At 31.3% G+C, this 24431-nt stretch overlaps 2 protein-coding genes across 2 annotated transcripts; both read right to left on the reverse strand.

Annotated features, from left to right (window-relative positions):
- Nucleotides 1-13474: 13474 nt before the first annotated feature.
- On the reverse strand, nt 13475-14317 carry LOC8261792 (MLP-like protein 31). The gene is made up of 2 exons (XM_002534220.4): nt 14044-14317; nt 13475-13902 (listed from the first exon to the last, which is right to left on the reverse strand). The coding sequence occupies exons 1-2, from the start codon at nt 14228-14230 to the stop codon at nt 13634-13636; spliced, it is 456 nt and encodes a 151-aa protein (XP_002534266.3). The 5' UTR covers nt 14231-14317; the 3' UTR covers nt 13475-13633.
- A 3927-nt stretch (nt 14318-18244) lies between these two features.
- Nucleotides 18245-19125, reverse strand: LOC125370145 (MLP-like protein 31). Its single transcript, XM_048374713.1, has 2 exons — nt 18864-19125; nt 18245-18724 (listed from the first exon to the last, which is right to left on the reverse strand). The coding sequence occupies exons 1-2, from the start codon at nt 19048-19050 to the stop codon at nt 18456-18458; spliced, it is 456 nt and encodes a 151-aa protein (XP_048230670.1). The 5' UTR covers nt 19051-19125; the 3' UTR covers nt 18245-18455.
- Nucleotides 19126-24431: the final 5306 nt, after the last annotated feature.

A 24431-nucleotide genomic window follows, 5' to 3' on the forward strand; every position in this document is an offset into this window, starting at 1 on the left:
TCCGGCGATTAAATCTTCACGGCCCAAAAAGTTGAACTCGACCAGGGCAAGTCTCGAAAATATTCTTTTACTACCTGTCCTAGATCTATATTGGTGTGCACGCAGTCCTGATGCAACCCATCAGGTGACATGTTCTACTGCCGTCTCATCCCGAGTCAATATACAATCATAATATCGATGATGTAGAAAATGATATATAAATAGTAAATAGATAATTAATTTCATAAAACGATTATTTAGATAAATAATAAATAAATAAATAATTTAAATCTATAAATCAATTAATCGAAATTGCTATATAAAGTTGTAGCATGACATAAGTATACCACTTTAACTCATAGTTCTGATGACCCCCTTGCTCTCCTCCTAAGCCTCGGGTGGAGCGGGCTGAAATGATAGATTATCTATTCACGAGAATAATTCAATCAATAAAAATAAAAGATTTAATAAATAACCCAAGGCCTAGACTCCTAAATTGACTGTCTAAGAATCTTGACTCGGAAATTCAACTGAAAATTCGGTAGAACCTCCCCTAAAAGATAGACGTTTACCCTCCGTATAATGGATTTAGAACCTACCAGAAATACTTCTAATACTCATCAATAACAATATCAATTTTAATTATAGGCTAATCACTTAGTTAAAATCTCAATTATAAATATCTAAATAAATTACTAGAATTTATAACTATCGATTCAAGGTCCACTAATTTATTTATGCTAATTATTTAGCTTCATGTTATTAATAGTTCTAACACAACTAAATAAAAGATTTTATATAAAATTATCATATTGCTCAATTTTGCTCAATTTTGATAACATATATTTTAAATTTTCTAAGATACTTACACATAAATCTTAAATTATTTTTCTCCAATAAATAACCAATATGATTTTTAGTTAATAATTTCTAAATCAGCAGGCTATAGAATTATCTAGACGTTTAATAAATCGGTCGACTCGCCTTCAGCCGTTGGAGTTCGATCGATGATCCGAGCCCACCTACGGACTTGAGACAATGCGCAGACGAATATTCTAGTATCTGATTCTCCAATACAGTCCTCGATCATTCTGATATATCACAAACAGTTTCAACCGTCAATTTTCCATTGGAGTTTGATCGCTACATAATTAGTGCCATTGGAAAGCTTGTGACAAGATGAGTTCATCCATAACTCTAATCAGCCAGACCTTGCAGGAAGCCGCCGAAAATCAAGAAAAACCCAAATTATCCCTATGAGCTTATCTCGCCGAATTTTAATATTTCAGCAGCTTAAGGGATGGTGATGACCGAGAAAATGAAAGCCCACGAGCTGCTGGTCGTTTTGAGACCATAAGCACAAAAAATGGACGCCGGAATCGCCTTGCACGGCAGCGAGAAGCTGCTATCCTCTTCCTTAGTTTTCACCACCCCTTGCTGCTCGCAGCTGTTGCCGTCGCTGCTGCTGCACTCGCCGACGCCTCCTCTGTCTTCGGTTGACTTCGTCGACCCTCCGACTTCTTCTTCCCATATTTGCCATGGAAGGCAGCCAAGCTTCTTCATTCTTCTTTTTTTTTTTTCTCATATCACCATTTAGACCCTACATTCTTTAGTTAAAAATTATTAATCCCTGAAAGTTCTTCTTAAACCCTCAAGCTTAATATCACTCTTTTAATTAAGTCCTTGGTTGCTATCTTTAAGCCAAATTAAAATTATTATAAATAGAGAGTTACTTATTTACCTTGCTTTTATATTTGATATTACCATAATGGCCTAGTGACACTATTATTTATAAAAATACCAACCGGTATATTTTCCACTGAAGCCCCATATATTAATTCAACTCTACTTTTAGCCTCCTCCTCAAATATAAATTTCAATTTAATCCTAAAATAAAATTTAACTTAATTAATCAATTTATTTACTACTATCAATTGAATCCAATACCATCTTGCTAATTAAAATTTACCTTTCTCCTAAGTAAATACAAGGCCGACACTTACAAGAAGTAAATCACATTTTCTATAATTCACTTAGCAAATTCTTATTTAATTAAACTTATTAAATATGAGTTAATAATTCCTTAAATTTTTATCTAACATTTAAAATCCTCTTTAGAATAGGATCTCATCAATAATCTGTCATTATTTATCTAATTTCTTTTAAAAAAATTCTTTACTCTAATCACATACATCAAATTTTAAAACTTCTAGTTTTATTATTATCATCATTACAATCCTTATTAGTTATTATTATTATTATTATTAAAAAGAAAATTTTCTAAGTGTAAACTTTAATTATATTTTAGTATATATTTTTATTTTAAATTATATTATATTTATTTCATAAAATTTAAATTTAAATTATATTAGAGTTTCCTCTTAGATTAGCACAGTCCATCCCTCTTTCCCTTATCAAGGTAATCATCTCATCGTTACCTCAGTTGCTGCCAAGAATTGAGGAGCAAGAAGGAAGCAGCCCACTATAGTAATCTGGAACCCTCCACCTGCACTATATGTCAAACGGAATGTAGATGAGTCCTCAAAAGGCAAACCTGACCTTTAAGGTATTAGGGGGGGGGGGGGGGGGGGGGGGGGGGGGTGGGTGCTTCGCAACTGCAGTGGCCATTTTCTGTCTTTTCTTATGTAGTTTTGGTACATAGGATTCTAGTAAGATCGAACTTTTAGCAATACTGAAAGCATTACAGTTGTCTGCCTCCCATGACTCCCTAAGATTCTTAACTACAATCCTGGAATCGGACTCATCAAACGCAGTGGGATGGGTCTCAGTCAAACTGGAAAAAGGGTCATAGAAACACTGGTACATACTTGGGGAGATTAAGAATCTCAATAGCGTTTTGCCCTCCTTCTCAGTTAACTCTATATCTCGATCAGGTAATCATGCAGTTGATTCCCTTGCTAAAAGTGCAGTCGACAGGACTAGCGACTGTTGATATTTAGGGATTTGTATCTCTCCCACATTGCTAAGTTATTAATTTTGAGGAGTATTTCTCCCACATTGCTAAGTTAACAATCTTGAGATACCTTCCAAGCCTATATAATAAAGACCTCACTTTGTTATTCATTCATTCTAAAAATAAGAGAAAAATATTAGAGAGTTAAGCAATTATTTTTCTCCTATTATAAAGAGAGAATTTTAATGTTTTCTCCTTTATAAATAGAGAGATTGTAACTCCTATTATTTTCTTATAGTGAAATTCTTCTATCATTGCCTGTGGTTTTTACCTTAATTTGTTTAGTGGTTTTTCACGTAAATCTGTGTGTTCTATTGTGTATTTTATTTTTTCTTTATCTTTATTTTCTCAAATTATTAGCTGTGATTTTGCTCTATCAGGTTCATATTATTCAACAATTGGTATCGGAGCCTGGTTGGCAAGAAATTCCTTAAAATTCTGCGGTTGTAGCTCAGTCTGATCTTTCACATCAGAAAAGGGTTTTGAGGTTTTCTTTGGTGCAAAAAAGCTTGTGTGGAGTAGTAAGAACACTTACAATTTAGGGAAGGTTCTGTTTAAGGAGATTGGTATTTAAAAGGTCCGCTTGTGACCCTCCAATCTTTCCTGGAAACTTACCTAGTGAGTTGTGTTCATTACTGTGGTTCATTTTACAAGCTAAAAGGCACCGTTTGTGATAGAAGCAATGGCGGCAAAATTTGAGATTAAAAGTTCAACGGGAGTAATTTCTCACTGTGAAAATTAAAGATAAAGGCTGTATTGAGAAAAGACAATTGTCTTGTGGCTATCAGTGAACGACCGACAACACTCACAGATGATAATAAGTGGAATGAGATGGATGGGAATGCTATTGCAAACCTTCATCTAGCACTTGCAGATGGGATCTTGTTTAGTATAGAAGAAAAGAAAACAGCAAAGGAGATTTGGGAGCACCTCACTAGACTGTTCGAAGCCAAGTCATTACACAATAAAATTTTCCTTAAGAGGAAACTTTACACCTTAAGAATGTCAGAATCTACTTCAGTGACAGAGCACCTTAATGTCTTGAATACTCTATTTTCTCAACTCACATCTTTGGGCTATAAAATAGAGTCATAAGAACGTGCAAAACTTCTACTCCAAAGTCTACCTGATTTATATGATCAACTCATCATCAGTTTGACAAATAATGTGGTTACCGAAATTCTAGTCTTTGATGATATAGCAGCAGCTATTCTTAAAGAAGAAAATCGGCGAAGGAACAAGGAAGACAAGCAGGCAGGTTCACAACAGGTGGAAGTCTTGATGGTGATGAGAGGGAGATCAACAGAACGTGGTCCAAATGGAAGTCACAATCATGGTAGATCAAAAGCAAAAAGTAAGAAGAATTATAAATGCTACCATTGTGATAAGAAAGGTCACCTGAAGAAGGATTCTTAGAGTCTGAAGAATTCCAATCCTCAAGGGGATGTGGCATGCACTTCGGATGATGGAAATGTATTGTGCTGTGAAGCAGCAATATCAATTGAGAGCAGGAAGAGATTTGCTGATGTATGGCTTCTTGACTCAGAAGCAACTTATCACATGACCTCTCGAAGAGAATGGTTCCATCATTATGAACCTATCTTAGGAGGATCTGTGTATAGTTGTGAAGATAATGCCTTAAAGATCATAGGCATTGGAACCATCAGGTTGAAGATGCACGACGGTACAGTCCGCACTATTCAAGGAGTGCGACATGTGGAAGGTCTGAAGAAGAATTTGTTATCTCTGGGGCAATTGGATGATCTTAATTTCATCATCAAAGTTCAGAAAAGAATCATGAAGATTAGCCAAGGAGCACTTGTAATTATGAAAGGAGAAAAAATTGCTGCTAATTTGTATATGTTTTTGGGAGAGACTGTGCATGAAGCAGAATCATCTGTTGCTTCAAGTAGTTCGAGCGAGAGATCTGTAATGGTGTGGCATCAGAAGCTTGGACATATGTCTGAATAAGGCATGAAGGTTATTGCTGAGAAAAATCTACTTCCTGGTCTCATAAAGGTGTCATTACCCTTTTGTGAGCATTGCATAACAAGCAAGCAGCATCGACTACAATTCAATACATCCAATGCTAGAAGCAAAGATGTTCTAGAATTAGTTCACTTTGATGTATGGCAAGCACTAGTTTCATCACTAGGAGGAGCTAAGTACTTTGTGTCCTTCATCGATGATTACTCCAGGAGATGTTGGGTGTATCCTATCAAGAGCAAGAAAGATGTATTTGCAGTTTTCAAAACTTACAAAGCGCGGGTTGAACTTGATTCAGGCAATAAGATCAAGTGTTTGAGGACAGATAATGGAGGAGAATACACAGGTAATGAATTTGATAGCTTTTGTAAGCAAGAAGGCATCAAGAGGCAGTTCACTACAGCATACACTCCTCAATAAAATGGAGTGGCAGAGCAGATGAATAGAACTCTGTTAGAAAGAACTAGAGCAATGTTGGGAGCTGCAGGCCTGAATAAGGCATTCTGGGCTGAGGCAGTTAACACCGCCTGTTATGTGATTAATCGGTCTCCATCTACAGCAATTGATCAAAAGACACCGATAGAGATGTGGACTGGGAAGTCAGTTGATTATTCAAACCTCCATATATTTGGAAGTCCTGTGTATGTGATGTATAATACCCAAGAAACTACAAAGCTGGATCCAAAATCTAGGAAGTGTTTGTTCTTGGAATATGCTGATGGTGTGAAGGGGTATCGCCTGTGGGATCCCACTACCCATAAGGTTATAATCAGCAGAGATGTAATCTTCTTAGAAGATAAATTGAAGGGAGAAGATGATAGCACTTCAAAAGAAAATTCAGAGACTATAACTATACAGGTGGAAAGAAAGTCTACAGAAGAAGATTCTTCTGAAGCAGCACCAGAGCACGAAGAGGAAGAACCAGTCGAGTTTGAAGAGCCAGAACTTAGAAAGGAAAAACGTAAAAAATTTACACCAACCTGGCAGAAAGATAATGATATAGGCAGCAATGTCGCATACTGTCTTCTAACTGAGGAAGGGGAGCCATCAACTCTCCAAGAAGTAATGAGCAGTTCAGATGTATCTCAGTAGATGGCAGCAATGCAAGAAGAGATGGAAGCTCTGCATAAGAACAAGACTTAGGAGCTTGTGCCACTACCATAAGGAAGAAAGGCCATTGGCAACAAATAGGTCTTTAAGATCAAAAGAAATAGTGATGATCAAGTGGAGCAGTTTCGTGCAAGAATGGTGGTGAAAGGATATGCTCAGAAGGAGGGGATTGACTTCAACGAAATATTTTCCCTTGTGGTTCGATTAACAACTGTTCGAGTAGTCTTGGCGATGTGTGCTATATTTGACTTACATCTAGAGTAGCTAGATGTGAAAACAACTTTTCTTCATGGAGATCTTGACGAAGAAATTTATATGCTCCAGCTATAAGGTTTTGAAGAAAAAGGAAAGTGAAACTTGGTTTGTAGATTGAACAAATCTCTATACGGTTTAAAGCAGGCGCCGAGGTGTTGGTATAAGAGATTTGATTCCTTCATCATAAGCCTTGGATACAACAGACTTAATGCAGACCCTTGTGCATATTTCAAGAGGTTTGGTAAAAGTGATTTTATTATCTTACTGTTGTATGTAGATGACATGTTGGTAGCAGGCCCCAACAAAGATCATATTGAAGAACTAAAGGCACAGTTGGCTAGAGAATTTAAAATAAAGGACTTGGGACCAGCAAACAAGATTCTAGGGATGCAAATTCACTGAGGCAGAAACAATAGGAAGATTTGGCTTTCTCAGAAAAATTATTTGAAGAAGGTCTTGCGACGCTTCAATATGCAAGATTGTAAGTCATTTTCTACTCTACTTCCTGTTAGTTTCAAATTATCCTCCAGTATGAGTCCTAGCAGTGAAGAAAGAAGGATGGAAATGTCTCGAGTACCGTATGCATCAGTAGTGGAGAGTTTAATGTTCGCGATGATTTGTACACGACCAAACATTGCACATGCAGTGGGAGTAGTAAGTCGGTACATGGCGAATCCTGGCAGAGAGCATTGGAATGCTGTAAAGAAGATCCTAAGATATATTAGGGGAACCTCAGATGTTGCATTGTGTTATGGAGGATCAGACTTTATTATCAGAGGATATGTTGACTCAGATTATGCATGTGATCTTGATAAAAGCAAATCTACTACAGGGTATGTGTTCACACTTACTCGCGGAGCTGTGAGCTGGGTATCAAAACTGCAGTCAGTTGTGGCGACATCAACAACAGAAGTAGAATATGTAGCAGCTACACAAGCTAGTAAGGAAGCAGTATGGTTGAAAATGATGATGGAGGAACTAGGGCGCGAACAAGAGCATATTCCTCTGTTCTGTGACAGTCAGAGTGCCTTGCATCTCGTAAGGAATCCAGCTTTTCATTCAAAGTCAAAGCACATATGAGTCCAGTATCACTTCGTTCGTGAAAAAGTGGAAGAGGGCACTGTAGATATGCAGAAAATTCATACTAAAGACAACCTAGCAGATTTTTTGACGAAGGCAGTTAACACTGATAAATTTATTTGGTGTCAATCCTCTAGTGGCCTGATAAAAGCATAAGTAGCATGGAAAGGCAAGGAAGAAAGAACGGTGTGAAGATCTGACTGATCCTCAATCAAATCTTCAAGTGGGAGATTGTTGATATTTAGGGATTTGTATCTCTCCTACATTGCTAAGTTATTTATTTTGAGGAGTATTTCTCCCATATTACTAAGTTAACAATCTTGAGATACCTTCCAAGCCTATATAATAGAGGTCTCACTTTGTTCTTCATTCATTCTAAAAATAAGAGAAAAATATTAGAGAGTTAAGCAATTATTATTTTTTTCTATTATAAAGAGAGAATTTTAATGTTTTCTCCTTTATAAATAGAGAGATTCTAACTCCTATTATTTTCTTATAGTGAAATTCTTCTATCATTGCCCGTGGTTTTTACCCTAATTTGTTTAGGGGTTTTCCACGTAAATCTGTGTGTTCTATTGTGTATTTTATTTTTTTCTTTATCTTTATTTTCTCAAATTATTAGCTGTGATTTTGCTCTATCAGGTTCATAATTTTTCAGCAGCAACTTTATAGCTTGGCTCTAACAATCTGCAATCTCAGCATGCTCCCCATCTTCCCCTGTTGAAGTTGGCCATTTAAGCTAAGATATCAGTTTCTATTTATAACCTCAGTTGCATTATCTGAGGTCCTGGAGTTTTTTCACATGTAATTGGTTGACTTAGGCAATTAATATCGGGTGTATTAGGAAGCCTGATGGCTGGGGTAGTTACCGCAAATCACATGTTTTTTCCCATTCAATAATAATTAATAAAAATTCCTAGTTATAAAAAATAAAGAACCTAGGAATAAGAGATAAAATACAAGTACTAAAATGTAGATAAAATACTATATGTCACGACTCGATCTATGGGCCCGTGACCGGCACTAAGGAATGGGTAGGCTTAAAGCCACCAAAATTCGTAGTAAGCCTAATTAATCAACAATTCAAATATATATACATACTATTAAAACAACTCAACATTTTAATCATATATCTCCAGCTGGATGATAGCAAACATTCTATAATTTATTACAAACCAAAATCAAACATAATATGCTAGGTATACTATTACGGAGAGTCTAGAATTTTAAATAGTTTAAAATGCAAAAGTATAAATTATCTACAACAAGTCAGAAGGAGAAAGAGGTTGGGCTGTCAAGCTAAAGACGACAAAGAACCTAGTTGTCACTTGAAAATTTAAAATTGAGACTGTCAGCCTCGAGAGTGAGTTAAAATCATATAATCCTATAACAAATACAGTCTTCTCAACAAAATATTTATTTAATCGGAATAACATATCATATTATATTAAATCATGTGTCAATGCTATAATTCAGAAAAAATGCAATTTAAATGCTTATGGGACAAATGCCTCAGCAGAACTCTAACTCCAATACTAGCAGCCTTTGGACTCTCTTATTCTAATAGGTTTGGCGCCTAGAGAGCGAAGGTTAACCAGGGTCCTTAAATCCAGCATGGTCACTTGATTTCCAAATAAGGCGACGCTCAGAGAGCAACGCTTGACCATGGACCTTCCTCCGGCAGTCAAATTTTTCACAGCCTAAAGAGTTATACTTGACCAAGGCAAATCTCAAAAATAATCTTTTACTGCATGTTTATGATTAATACCAGTGCGCACGCAGTCTTGATGCAACCCATCAGGTGGCATGTTCTACTGTCGCCTCATCTCGATGTTACAATCATAACATCAATAATAATTAATTATAGTATAAATCATAAGAAAACATAAATTGTTCAATAATATATTAAGAATTAAAGTTGAATAACCTCGAATATAGTAAACATGCAAATAATAATAATAATAATAATAATAATAATAAATAATAATAAATATGATAGCAGAAATAATAGTAATACTAATAATAATAAAAAAATAACAATAAATATGATAGCGAAATAATAGTAATAATAATAATAATAATAATAATATTGATAATAACAAAAATATAATTTCTAATAATGATACTAATAATATTCACAATAATTATTAATTAAATAAAATTTTTAGTAATAACATTAATAATAATCACAATAATTATTAATCAATTAACATTGCATTGAATTTAAACATGACAAATGTACAGTTGATTATATTACTTTAACTCACAGTAATGTGGCGTTTTGCAGTCTATTCCTACACCTCGAGTGGAACTGGCTGAACGGACGGATTATTAATTCATGAAAATAACTCAATTAATAAGATATTTCTAATTTCTTACTAGGCATAGACTCTTAGATTAGACTGTTTAAGCAATTCAGATTCGAAAATTCTACACCAAGACCCGAAAGCTGGTACTGCCACCGGTGTCAGATTTTAAATCCTGAGGCGCTTACGTGAAGCTTGAATTGTGGGGAGTCAGTACTATAATTTGTGAATAAATAATGATTGCCCGCTGAAAAAATTTAAATTGATTCCCTTGCTTGTCCCCTGCTTAACTCTTTATGAACTGTAGATCTACTTCCGTTTCCTTGCTTTTAGTTTTAAATTGATTGTTAGATTTAGTTGTTGGAATTGATGATTATTTAATTGACTGATGATTGTTTTACTGAATTCGAAATATTATGGATAATTATTTTAGTGCAGATAGTAATGAATTTCATATAGAAGTTTCCTTGTTTAATTTTTTTAGCATAACTACCCTTAACAAAGTATTCTTCAAACTGGAAAGTTTTAAGGACAGACTGTTTATTTTATTTTATTTAAAAAATCTTATACAAAACTTACTTAGGTACTGCAATATATCAAATTTAATGATTTACTTAATGACTTTCCTACTAAAGTATATTTAATACGTTTTAATATATTAGATGAGTCATATCCTATTAGATACTTGTTAATATTTTGTTAACCATTCATATTAATTGAGATTCAAATAAAATAACCTATTATATAGGAACTCATTAAAATAATTCAATAAAATAATAATTTTGAAACAAGAATGTGGAAATTTGATTGTAGGTAATAGTTATAGAATTGTTTATCATGGACCGGAGACTATAATGTATTATGTATATGCATATGTGAAATATTTTTAATTTTTACTTTAAATATTAAAAGTTGTGTTACACTCAAAAATACTACTTTTACTTTTATCATGTCTCGTCTTTTTATTTTTTTATTAATAATTTTTATTATATTCTTATTTTAATTTTATATTTTTTAAATATATTTTCTATATTTCTATTTTATTACAATACTAAATTTATCTTTAATGATATGCTCAACACTTTAAGAAATGAGGATACACTTCTTTTTCCCTTATTTTTAGTTTTAGAAATTGTTGTTCTATGTCCTTTTCATTAAAAGATAAATTAAATAGAATTCACTCTTTTTGTCGTTTGAGTCAATAGAATTCACTCTTTTGTTTTTGGTTTAATAGCAGAAAATAAATAATTATAAGTTTACATAATTAAGAATTTACATTAATTTAGTAGACTATTTATAATTTTAAATTTAAAAAATTAAATTGACAAAAGTAAATTTTATCGTGAAATTTGAAAAGTAACATTAGTAAATTTTATATATCTTTATATTATTACAAGTGTTAACTTTTTTCATTTTACCTTTGTCATATAATTTTAGTTGTCCTTTTGATTTATTTTGTCTTAAAATTAAATAAAATAAATTAAAAGGTTTGAATAGTTTGTACTCTTGTTTTTTTTTTTCTATTGAATTAATTTTTCCTCTACCGACCTATTAATATACGGGTTAATTATTTTTTGTTAAGAAATAATAATCGAATGATTTATTTTTAAAACTAATAATTGAGTGTATCAGTCTGTAAAAAATAACAAATGGTATTTTTAGTAGGTAACTTCAAATTTTCTTAAATTTTACAGATATAGATAACAGAGCAAAAATTATTGAACACGTCAAAGACTAAAATAAATTCGTTAGTGATATAGCCTTATGATACATTTTTTGTTTTATCTTATACTCTTTCTCTAACCTCTCTTAATCCTCATTTTAGTAGTTAAAATCCTTAATCTCCAATTTATGAATCCTAATAATTATTGTGCTATAAAACTCTAATGACTTTGTAAATGACATATTTATATATAATGGACAAGTTTATCATTTTTACTATATGTTTCTTGTTTTTCATCTCATTTAATATAAAAAAAATTCACATAGATATTTATAACGTGTGACCTGTTAAAAATTTTATTTTTTTTATTTTTTTTATAGATTACACACTTATTAATTTTAAAAGTTCAACCACTCAATTGTCATCTTTTAACAGGTTTAGATACCAAAAAATATAATTATCCCTTAGTATACCATAATAGAAAATTTGACTGGTAGATAAATAATATAAAATTTAAATGTAGCAAATTGCACATTTAAAGGGAGAGAGAAAACAAATAGTTCCTTATAAGTACATGGTTCATGCATGTCTGATTTAGCTGTTGTAGTTGATAATTATTTAATTTACTGATGATTATTTTACGGAATTCATAATAATATAGATAATTATTTTAGTGTAAATAGCTAGCTTTCCATTCCATATGGAAATTTCCTCCTTTACTTTTTTAGCACTACTAACCTCAACAGAGTATTTTTCAAACTTATAAAACTGGGTGAAATGGCTACGGGAGTTACCTTTTTCTCCCTAACAATGGAGGTTCAATTCTTAAGATCAACACTTGTAGATAATAGATTGATTTTCATGCTCGTAAATAACTGATTGAAATAGAAATTATGAATATAATTGAGTCATATCGAGTTAAAATATTGTTAAATTCGAATTTGACTGATTAAAAATTTAAAATTCAATTTTAATTCAACTAAGACTTATTATATTAGCTTGAACTCAATTAAGGTCGACTTAATTATTTTACACAAAAAGACAAATAGTTCAAGTTCAATGGAATGTTACTTTTTAAGCTCGAGTATTGTGAGATTCAAGTTTGGTCAATTAGACTTGCGAGCTATTAGAGTAGAGTATTATGAAGCTCTGTTGGACTCTCAATCTACTCAAGTAGCTAAGGATTAATTCAATCAACCTCAATTCAATCTCAAATATTTTTCAAATCGATGCTAAGTTACTTGCACGTTCTTTTAAGCCATTAAGACCGTTTTGAGAAATAATAGTTAAACATGTTTAATCATCAAATGAATTATATATCCTGTATTTATTTTCAAATCTAGCATATAGTTTTTTTTATTTTTTTTCATATGAGCAATGTATTTTGATTTGGATTTTAGTTTTAGTTTCTAATGAAATTATCAACAAAAATATGTTGACATAACTACAATTTCGACCATAGAAAAAAAATTGAAGCACTGCTAAGAGTTGTCGATTCTTAAATAGTCTTTATGTATGTTCCTATTTACACACCAAATCGATAAATAATTAACATATGTTTATTAGTTTTAAATAATAGAGTATCTGTCAATCATTCAATACTAAAGTGTAAAACACTCATACATACGTGTCATTCTCCTATCTATTGTGATATATACATAAAGTTTAAATAAAAATTTTCTTAAATGGAACTAGTCAAAAAATGAGACTGTCTCACTAATAGGGATTCCACAACACTAAATATTAAGAAATACATGCAATTTATAAAGATAAAGATCCAATTAATCAAGTGACTAATTTTACTCATCTTGGTATTAATTAGATTCAAGACTAATTCTATTAATGGGCTCTATATTTAATTAATTAATTTAAATTTCTAATACGAATTGAATATATGTAGCGAAATTACCTTTATAAATTCAGGGGAGAAAAATAGCACAGATCATTTCATGCATGACCCTTTTAAAATAATTTAGCTATTATGAAAAATATGATGAACAACCACTTAAAAACACATAAGCAGAAAATGAATATAATTAAATTCGATCCACGCTCATGTAAAGTAGAGATAGTCGTTAACAGAGGCACAATTAATTTATCAGTAGACAAAAGGATCACAAGTAAAATGAAAGCATGTTTATTTATTTATTACATCATTACATATTATAGTAAAACAATAATACCCACACAAAACTTATTTGCATATTTATGCGCGCCGACGGACATCCATGCCTAGCGAACATTAGCGCACATGTTATTGATTATTATAGAGAGTGGAGTTTAAGCTTGGGCAAGGTGGGCATCAATGTCTTTGGTGAAATCGACTACAAATTCAAGTAAGGAAGTTGGATCAGGAATATCTGCATTCAGCTTCTCGTATTCAAGGATCCAATGCACGGTGCTTCCCTCGCCCTTGGGTATAGCCTGAACAACAAGTTTGGCACTTTTGTACTCCTTCATCACATCTCCTTCAATGAATTTGTAGGTAGCGGACATGTTGACATCATCTATGTCTTCCACAATCTGCTTTGCGACCTTAGCAATCCCATCTGTGGCTCCCCAGAAAAGAAAAAATAGCGTCAAATAGTACTAAAACAGGATTTAATCAAAGGCTATAATCATAAATAACGATAATACTAAATATTGTCATTGCGTAAGAACAATGGCATGGTGCAGTTGTATATAATTACCATGAACGTAATTCCAGTATAGGACAGAGCCCTTTCTTCCAAATTCACCTTTATGTAAATCACATGTTTGGAATTTTTCAGGTGAAGCAATGGTCAAGTGGTGTGGTCTGCCACCCATTACATCATGAAACTTGCCAGCTGAAGTTTTGATTTCTACATCAGCCTCTATCTTACCAGAGAGAGCCATTCTTTTTTCTATCACGAGAAAGAAAATGGCCGCTAATTGCGAAAACAATACAATAATGCAAGATAAATGGTGTGGAGGAAAAATGTCTAGGCCTCAATGCTTATTTATAGAAGGCAAGACTCAAGCTAAGTTACTTCCAAGAGCCATGTCAGCTTACTAAGCTACAAAGAGAAAGGAGAACAATTCTTTTTTCAAAATTTTCAAATAAGTATTATTCTTACTGAACAAATTATGATTGCCTCCCTTGAAAACATTCAAGTTGACCCCCTGGGTTGTCCGCTGCGCAACTCTTTAAGAAATGAGGATCGACTTCTTTTTTCCTTACTTTTAGTTTTAGAAATTGTTGTTCTACGTCCTTTTCATTAAAAGATAAATTAAATAGAATTCACTTTTTTTCTTTCATTTGATTCAATAGAATTCACTCTATTGTTTTTGGTCTAAAGCAGAAAATAAATAATTAAAAATTTACATAATTGATATTTATAATTTTAAATTTAAAAAATTAAATTGATAAACGCAGATTTTATCGTAAAATTTGAAAAATAAAATAAGTAAATAAATTGTTCAATATTATAATTTTATATATCTTTATAATATCACGAGTGTGAACTTTTTTCATTTTATCATTGTCATATAATTTTAATTTTACTTTTGATTTATTTGTCTTGAAATTAAATAAAATAATTAAAAAGATTTGAATAGTTTGTACTCTTGCTTCTTTTTTTCTATTGAATTAATTTTTCCTCTATTGACCTATTAATATACGGGTTAATTATATTTTTAGTGTTTAAATTTGTCAAGAAATGACAATCGAGTGATTGAATTTTTAAAAATAATAATTGAGTCTAGCAACCTGTAAAAAAATAACAGGTGATATTTTTGGCAGCTAACTTTTAAATTTTCCTTAGATTTTACAGATATAGATAATAAAGCAAAAATTATTGAACACGTCAAAAACTAAAATGGACTCATTAGTGATATAGCATTAGGGTAAAAAAATTTTATCTTAAATTCTTTCTCTAACCTCTATTAATCCTCAATTTAGTAGTTGAAATCCTTAATTTCTAATTTATGAATCCTAATATTTATTGTGCTATTAAACTCTAATGACTTTGTAAAAATATATTTGTATACAATGGACAAGTTTATCATTTTTACTACATATCTCTTATCTTTCATTTCATTTAACATAAAAAGAAATTCACATCGATGTTTATAATATGTGACCTATTAAAAATACTATTTTCTTATTTTTACAGCTTGCATACTTAATTGTTAGTTTTTAAAGTTCGTCATTTTTTAACAAATTTAGATACCAAAAAATATAATTATCCCTTAATATACCATGATAGAAAACTTGACTGGTAGACAAATAATTAGGATTCTCTGATTTTCTAGTTTATCAACACAAGTAGTAGCAATTGCACATTTAAAAGGAGAGAGAAAGCAAATAGTTGCCTATAAGTACATGGGTCATGCATGCTTGATTTAGCTATTGTAGTTGATAATTATTTAATTTACTGATGATTATTTTACGGAATTCATAATAATATAGAGAATTATTTTAGTGTAGATAGAAGTTTCCTCCTTTACTTTTTTAGCACTACTAACCACAACAGAGTATTTTTCAAACTTATAAAACTTGGTGAAATGGCTACGGGAGTTACCTTTTTCTCTCTAACAATAGAGGTTTAATTCTTAAGATCAACACTTATAGATAATATATTGATTTTCATCCTTGTAAATAACTAATTGAAATAGAAATTATGAATATAATTGAGTTAAATCGAGTCAAAATACTGTTAAGTTCAAATTTGACTGAATTGAAAATTTAAAACTCAATCTGAATTCAACTAAGACATATTATTTTAGCTTGAGCTCAACTAAAGTCAATTTAATTATTTTATACAAAAAATAAATTCACGAAAAGATAAATAGTTCGAATTGAATTTAATGTTACTTTTTTAAGCTCGAGTATTGTGAGATTCAAGTTTGGTCAATTAGGCTTGCGAGCTAGTAGAGTATTATGAAGCTGAGTTGGACTCTCAATCTACTCAAGTAGCTAAAGATTAATTGAATCAACCTCAATTCAATCTCAAATATTTTTCAAATTGATGCTAAGTTACTTGCACGTTTTTTTAAGCCATTAAAACCATTTAGAGAAATAATAGTTAAACAGGTTTAATCATCAAATGAATTATGTATATTGTATTTATTCTTAAATCTAGCATGTAGTTTTTCTTTTTCAATGAGCAATGTAATTTTTATTTTTTCATATAAGCAATGTACTTTGATTTTGATTTTAGTTTTAGTGTCTAATGAAATTTTAGTTTTAGTGTATAAGCCGGAAAGATGCTGCACCGGTGATGCTTCCTGAGGCTACCGGCGAGAATTTTTGCGGCAAGGGAGGTCGTTCCTGGGGTTTTCGGGGGTGGGAGTCTGTTTCCGGTGTCGATTTTCCGAAAAGACGCCGGCAAGAGGTCGAACGACGAAGGCAGCCCTCTTTCTTCGGTTGTCGCTGGCGGAAAGCTGTTGGACAAAGGCGAGCTGGCTGCGCGGTGAGGGAGAGGGCCGAAATCGACGGGGAGAGGGAGAAGGAAGGAAAGAAAAGGAAAGAGGGAGAGAGGAGGAAAAGGAAAGAAAAAGATATTTTTTTTCATATATATAATAATAATAATTATTATTATTATTGATTTATTTTTTAAGAAAAACTGAGTATTACAATACTTGAGGGCGGAAAAGAATATTTCCTCTACTTCAAAATAAATGCTGTTTAAAATAATTTCACAAGGATTAAAAACCTATTAAATATCGTCAGTTATAGTACACTAATCTACTATGACTATTACATATTTATTAAAATACTTAAGATTAATAAAAAAATTATTTTTCATTCTATTGTATCTTTCTCTCTTTCTTACACTAGCAAATATATTTTTCCTCATTATCTATAAAAAAATTACTCATGGATAAAAAAAAAAATTAGAAAATATTTTCTTAGATTCTTGAAACGGTTCCTAATTTGGAATAATTTTTTTAAAAATAACATTTATTTTAAAATAGGAAAAATACTAAATTTATTCGACGGATTATTATTCTTAATAATATTGTTGATTTTGAGTTTCGGTTATAATTTCTGAAAGAAAGATAGTCGCACGAGTTATATGGAATGGTGTGTTTCGGTTCTCTACGCTTCAAGGGCACCTGTTTCTCGTTAAAGAATGCTGTCGATTTTAGGAACATCAAGATTTTCTTATAGCTTCAAAAAGTTGATCTAATTACTGCAGTCTTGCTTTTGTATTCGGGCCATAAGATGTTCTTCTGAATCATTTCTTCTCTGCTATATTTATGTTTTCTGTGTTATGATTGCTGTGATTTCTGCTAGTTTTCTGTATGTTCTCTTAGAGTTTTTTCACTTATGACTGAGGTGATTTTAGCTAGAAAATTTGGGACAGAGTCTGGGTAGCTTGCCTCAGTCATAAACTTTTCCCCAATCATTATAATTAATAAAATTCGCTTCTTATCAACAGCAAAAGAAAGTGTTGTTTATTCCTATAGAATTTCTTCAATGCTTTTCTGTTAGTCATTACTGATGAACATTATCATAAAAGCTATTAAAAACTTACAAGCTTTTCAATGTCCCATTTACCTTAGTTTTCAATTACTCAATTCACTATGTAGGAGCCAGAAAAAAGGATGAATTAATATTTTTACATGACTAGATTTACCAAGATTCAAGAAGAAATCCCCACCCAATGGAAGATAAAATGAACCTGGCTCACGAATTGAGTTCATGATGGCTATATGATTCATCCTTGTAGCCAAATTCCCTTCTCAAAATTCATCCGAAAAAGAAAAATAACACACATCATTTTCAAGCATTAACTTTTTAAAGCAATTTAGCTATTACAAAAGACATCACGAACAACCAGCTATTACAAAGTACAGCAAAACAAGCAAGCAGAAAATGAATTTAAATAAATGGATGGCTACTCATTTAAAGTGGAGATGAGATAGTCTTTAACAAAACCACAATTTATTTATTAGTAGTCAAAACGATACATATAAAATAAAAGGATATTTATTTATTCATTTCATCACACATACATTAAAGTAAAACAGAAATACCCACACGAAATATTATTGCATATATATGCACTCCGAAGGACATCCATGCCCAGCGAATAATGGTGCATATGTTGTTGATTATGATGGAGAGTGCAGTCTAAGCTTGGACAAGGTGGGCATCAATATCTTTGGTGAGATCCACTACAAATTCAAGCAAGGAAGTCGGCTCTGGAATATTTGCATTCAGCTTCTCATATTCAAGGATCCAATGCACAGTGCTTCCCTCCCCCTGAGGTGTAGCTTGAACAACAAATTTGAAACTTTTGTACTCCTTCAGTATATCTCCTTCAATTACTTTGAAGGTAGTGGACATGTTCACGTCATCTATGTCTTCCACGAGTTCCTTTGCGACCTTAGCTTTTCCATCTGTTAATTTGGCCCCCAAAGAAAATTATAGTTAAATGCTACTAGAATAGAATATACATAAAATCATCGACAAGGATGAAACTAAATTTTTGTGATTGCGTAAGAATAATAATATGGTGCAATTATATACAATAATTACCATGGACGTAGTTCCAGCAGATAACAGAGCCCTTTCTCCCAAATTCACCATCATGTAAATCACATGTTTGTAATTTTTGAGGTGAAGCAATGGTCATGTGGTGTGGTCTGCCACCCATTACATCATGGAACTTGTCAGCTGAAGTTTTGATTTTTACATCAGCCTCTACCTTACCAGAGAGAGCCATTTTTTTTTTCTATCACCAGAAACAAAACGGGGGCAATTGCGATAACTTAAGACAAGTGGTGTGGAGGAGAAATGCTTTTGGCCTCAATGCTCATTTATAGAAGGCAAGACTCAAGCTAGGTTACTTGAAAATTTACATTATAACCTAACGGGCTTTTTATAATTTTAAAGTTCAAGAAAATAAAGTAGAGAAAAAGCAAAGTTTGTCATGGAATTTGAAAAGCAAGATTAGTAATTGCGATATTCAATCTTATTTTATGTATTTTCATACTGTTATGAGTGTCAATCTTTTTCCTTTTGCTTTTGTCACATAATTTTAGTGTGCTTTTAATTTATTTTGTTGTAAAATTAAGTAAAAGAAAATCAAAGTTTAAATAATTTTCTATGGAGTTTATTTTCCCTGCCTATTAACATATATTAAATATGAGTGCGAAATCTGATTGATAGACGAATAATTGGGATTCCCTAATTGTCTCTTTATAAATACAAGTATGACAATTCCCCATTGAAAGGGAAAGAGAGAGAAAATAAATAGTTTCCCATAAATACATGAGTTATGGATGTTTGATTTAGTTATTATAGTTAATACTTATTTAATTTACTGATGATTATTCTTTAGAATTCAAAATAATATAGATAATTATTATAGCGTAGATATCTAGTAATGCATTCCATATAGAAGTTTCCTCCTTTTAATTCTTTTAGCAGTATTAACCTTAATCACACTTATGAAACTTACTGAAATGGCTGCGCCAGTTTTATTTTTTCCCTGACAATATAGGTTTGATCTTTGAGATCAACACCTATAGATAATAAATTAATCTCTATGTTGGCATACATCATATCTATATGAAAATAAATAGTATAATTGAGTTGAATCAAATTAAAATATTATTAAGTTCGAATTTAATTTGATTGAAAATTTAAAATTCATTTAAATTCAATTAAGTCTTATTTTTTGAGCTCGAGCTCAACTAAGATTGACTTAATTATTTTATATAAAGAGAAAAATAGTTTGAACTTGATTGAGAATTAATTTTTAAGCTTGAATTCAACGTGATGATATACTTGAGCTAATCATTTAGTATATTAAAAGTAAAACAATAAAATAACAAAAACATGATTAGTAATAAATCTACTAAATTTAACTATTGTGAAAATTAGACTCCGCTTAAAGAATAAAATAACAAAAGTTTTATACTCATCAGCTTGTCAAAGTAGAGTATTATAAAGTTCAAATTCAATTTTCAAGCTATTCCAGTAGCTCAAGCTTCACTCAATCAAACATCAAATCAAAATCTCTAATATCTTAAAATGGATAAAAGACTAGATGGATTTGATGTAGATTAATTACTTCTTATACATAGCAAGTTTTAACAATCAGTGGGGGGCACATTCAGGAATTTCAATGAGGCTGGTCAGGGATCAGTGGGGGCAAGTCATTTTGAATCCGCTAGTGAAGTATAGGAATAGTATTATAGGTTTCTCCATCGAAATTAATGCTTTTGTAATTCTTTTTCTTCCTTATAGCACGAAGTGGAATTTCAGTTGAATGAAAATTGACAAGTCTTGTGGTTGGAACAGTGTCATGTTTGGAACAGACTGCAAGCAAATCGTGGATTTCGTGAAAGGAACTGCTGATCCTCTCAGGCGTATAGCTGCTCTTATTTTGACTATTAGGGACAAGTTTTGGATTTTTGTACATTTTAATAGGCAGGCAACTTTTTTTTTTTTTAAAGAATTAATTTTTAGAAAACTTATATCTGAGTCATTAATACTCTTAACCAATAGACTAATCTTATTATCAGAATTAGATCCTAAAACAATTGAAATGCCGCTCCAACTGGACAGCCAAACACCATTTCTCTCTTTCTGGTTCTTGTGATTGGATATCCAGCCACCCATTTTCTATTATTATTTTGCAAAGCCATAGTTCCCTGAGCTTTTAATGCATTTCTCTCTTGGTTCAAGAAAAAAAGGGGTGGAATTTCAGTTGAAAAAGTAGGCCTTTTAGTTGAAAAGGTGTGATTTTCTGGGCAATGTTAAGAGTAGTTGGCCAACTACAATCTATGATTATAGCAATTTGTTCAATTTTGGAAATTATTTTAATACATCGCATCTGTCAGAAGTAGTCACATGAGTAACAATAGATTACTGTGATACCATAGTTGGCCAAGACGCATTTTAAGGACTTCTCGATTATCTTACATCTCTATAACTGGATATATTTTCAAAAGCCTAAATGTGATTCAATTTAAAGTAAATAATTATTGTACTATGGAGTTCTCAGATCATTGTACTATATATAAATATTACAATTTCCTTACAACTGATAATTTATATATTTTGGGATAGGTATATATTCTCTTCCCAATTATAGAAAGTTTTTCTGATAATAATTTACCATTTATTGTGATAGATAATAGTCTTTGTTTAGGTAATTATAGTGGGCATCGGATGTTCATGGTCGAAATCGCCAATGCACAAACCTACCTCATATTTGATTGATGAAAATGAAACTTTTGTATTCTTTCATTTTATTTACCTCCCTCAATCCACACCTTCACAAATATATACCCTCAATCATTTAGATGGTGAGTAAAGAAAAAAATCTTTGAATATTAAACACTTTGTACAACTTTGTGATAATTAGTAATGTATTAAGCACTTAAATAAATAAATATTAATATTTTAGTGCTGTTCTGTTCTCCAGGAGGAATCAAATCTCAATCTTATCATCACCAAATACCTAAAAGTTGGTGTCTTCCAGAGCTATGTGTCCAAATAATCTCCAAAATATAATGTCAAGGGAGCTTCTTACCATTATTCATCTTCTAATTATTGAATATGATAGTCTATTATTTCGCAATCGCATGTTATTATTATGCCTTATCATCAAGAAAGGACGATGAAATTTGAATTTAATAATATGTTTTGGCTCCTTTCATTGAGCTGGCATGCATATACACTTTTCTGCAAACACATGGATGATTTGTTCTTCATTTACGAATAATAATATTACCTGATTCCACCAAGCTATATATCAATTTTTCCTGGACCTACGTTTTAATGTTTGTTAGATATAAATGCGAAATTTAATAACTCTCTGATGGATTAATAGCTAGATTTGCTATCTGGATAACATAACGTAAGTGGGGGCCCATCTTTGATATTATGTTGAAGAGATTTCATGTGACACGTCTTTTTTATAACAATTGTTTTTACGTTTTTTTTTTTTCAAAACTTTTTTTATAATTTTTTTAAATTTTGCAAGAAAAAAATATTAAGAATATATGCAAAAGATATCGAAAGTAATTTGATATGAAAATCTGTATTTTAAAAAATATCATAATATATTAAAATATAATAAAAAATATATGAGAATATAGTTAAAAAAAGTCATTTAAGGTAGTAAGAAGGATGGTAATTCTTTTATTATTTATAGTAGCTATCTGAATGTTTATAACAATAAAAAAGTGAATAGAAAGATGATGCTTTCATAATCTCATCAAGTAAAATGATATTAAAAAGATATATCAATAAATATGAAAAGATATCACGATACAGTTAAAAAGAATTATATAAATAAAAAAATATTGGATCTTAAAATGTAAAAGAAAAAAATCGGGCTGTAAAAAAATATTAGAGCTTGTTTTCAGTATGTGTTAAAAAACCCTATTATGTTCAACCATAGAGAGAGGGTAATTATGTTGCTGTAATATAATTTCAGATAATATGTTTCGGCTTAATAGTGGCCTCGATTGTATTCAACTGTTAGAGCTGTAAGATTCAACCCATCGTCAGCACTCTCACAAAAGAAAAAATATTGCTGAACCTTTGCAGTTTGAAAAGAATTTAGAGATTAGTAAATCAGATTATTTTAGTAATATATACGGTTAATTTAAGTGATAATTATAAGTTTACTCTTAATTTATATTATATTTGATTCATCTGGTCAACATTTAAAACATAATTTATGTTATTTAAATTGCAACGATCCTCCATTTTATATGCAAAAAAAAAATTTAAAAGAGAAAAAGTGAGAGACTGGTCCAGACTCATTTACAAAATTAAAATAATCAAAATACATATAAAGCTAATTTGAGTAGCGGAATTATACATATTAGTTCTTTAATCAATTTGAATTCAAAAGAAAAGTTACAAAATAAAAGAAAGACAAACATTTTGAAGTCATATACGATGTGATTTGGTAAAATATAGCAGTAAATCGATGGCTTGATCCAAAGATAGAACTGTCTACGAAGGCCAAATGCACGAGTTGTGTGGTTAAGGAAGCATTGGAGATCTCATAGTCACCTTGTTTCTTACATGAAATTTAATTTTGCAGCTCAGATTTTATAGATATCGCACATTTGCACGGTTAAAGATCATTAGTTTTTTACAACAAAGTCGCCCTGAAAAAAATAGACAAGTCAATTGAATTAATTTCATGATTTTATCAGTAAGATTAATCAATTTCAAATTATACCTACAATTTGAATCAAACTTGAAATGATAGTTAAGAATTTAGAGAACTTCTTACTAATTATTTAATTATAAAAAATGAAAATAAAATTAATTAAATATTAGCATGTGATATTATTATTAATTATTATATTTATACTGATTAATTTTTAATTATCCATGGTTAATGATAATAAATTAATCAATTAATATAAATATAGTATTTAATAAATAATATTACGCGTCAACATTAATTAATTTTATTTAGGAATGAATGGTAGGCTGAATTTATTTGGATAAAATCTTATTTTGTTGGTTTAGTTTCCTACTTTCGGCCTATAAAATTCAGTTCAGTTTAAGTCCATAATAAGTGATCCCATTTTTTTCATCAGGTCCGGGTAGAGATTAAAGGTTTTGAGCAACCGATTCGGCAGAACAATTCAAAAGATAAAGACGTATCATTAATTTCTTCATGCTCGTTCCAAGTTCGAAGTACCATTTGTACAAATAAGAATCCCCTTCGTTACAAGATTTCTTCTTCATATAGATAGATATAGGATCTATGGGGCAATTACTTAGAAATATATTTTGTGTAACAGCCCGTCCTATCTGATAGAAAAGGATCCCATGATCTTGAACCGATCTTACCTGGGATCGCAAATCACAAGTTTGTTTATGGACTTAAGGAATGACGGAAGGGAATAAATAACTCACTTCTTGGTCTTCGACCCCCTCAGTCACTACGAACGCCCCCCTTCCTCACCTTCCTCCAGCTTATCACCAGCAGTCTACTCAGGGTTCCAAACTCAACAGTGGCAACTAAACACGAGGGTTGCGCTCGTTGAGTTCAGTTTAATTTTTATCAATTTTGTGATTAGTGGTGATTGAAAACCCTATATTGGATGGTCTTTTGGGCCT

The sequence above is a fragment of the Ricinus communis genome, chromosome 5 (assembly GCF_019578655.1).
Source record: "Ricinus communis isolate WT05 ecotype wild-type chromosome 5, ASM1957865v1, whole genome shotgun sequence".
Taxonomy (NCBI): Eukaryota; Viridiplantae; Streptophyta; class Magnoliopsida; order Malpighiales; family Euphorbiaceae; genus Ricinus; species Ricinus communis.

Bases quoted from the DNA above. Each gene is read 5' to 3' on its own strand.
- LOC8261792 (XM_002534220.4), bottom strand. From the start codon at position 14,230: ATGGCTCTCTCTGGTAAGATAGAGGCTGATGTAGAAATCAAAACTTCA. The intron at 13,903-14,043 runs GTAATTATATAC...GGGGAGCCACAG, and splicing joins ATACTGGAATTACGTTCATG to ATGGGATTGCTAAGGTCGCA.
- LOC125370145 (XM_048374713.1), bottom strand. From the start codon at position 19,050: ATGGCTCTCTCTGGTAAGGTAGAGGCTGATGTAAAAATCAAAACTTCA. The intron at 18,725-18,863 runs GTAATTATTGTA...CCAAATTAACAG, and splicing joins CTGCTGGAACTACGTCCATG to ATGGAAAAGCTAAGGTCGCA.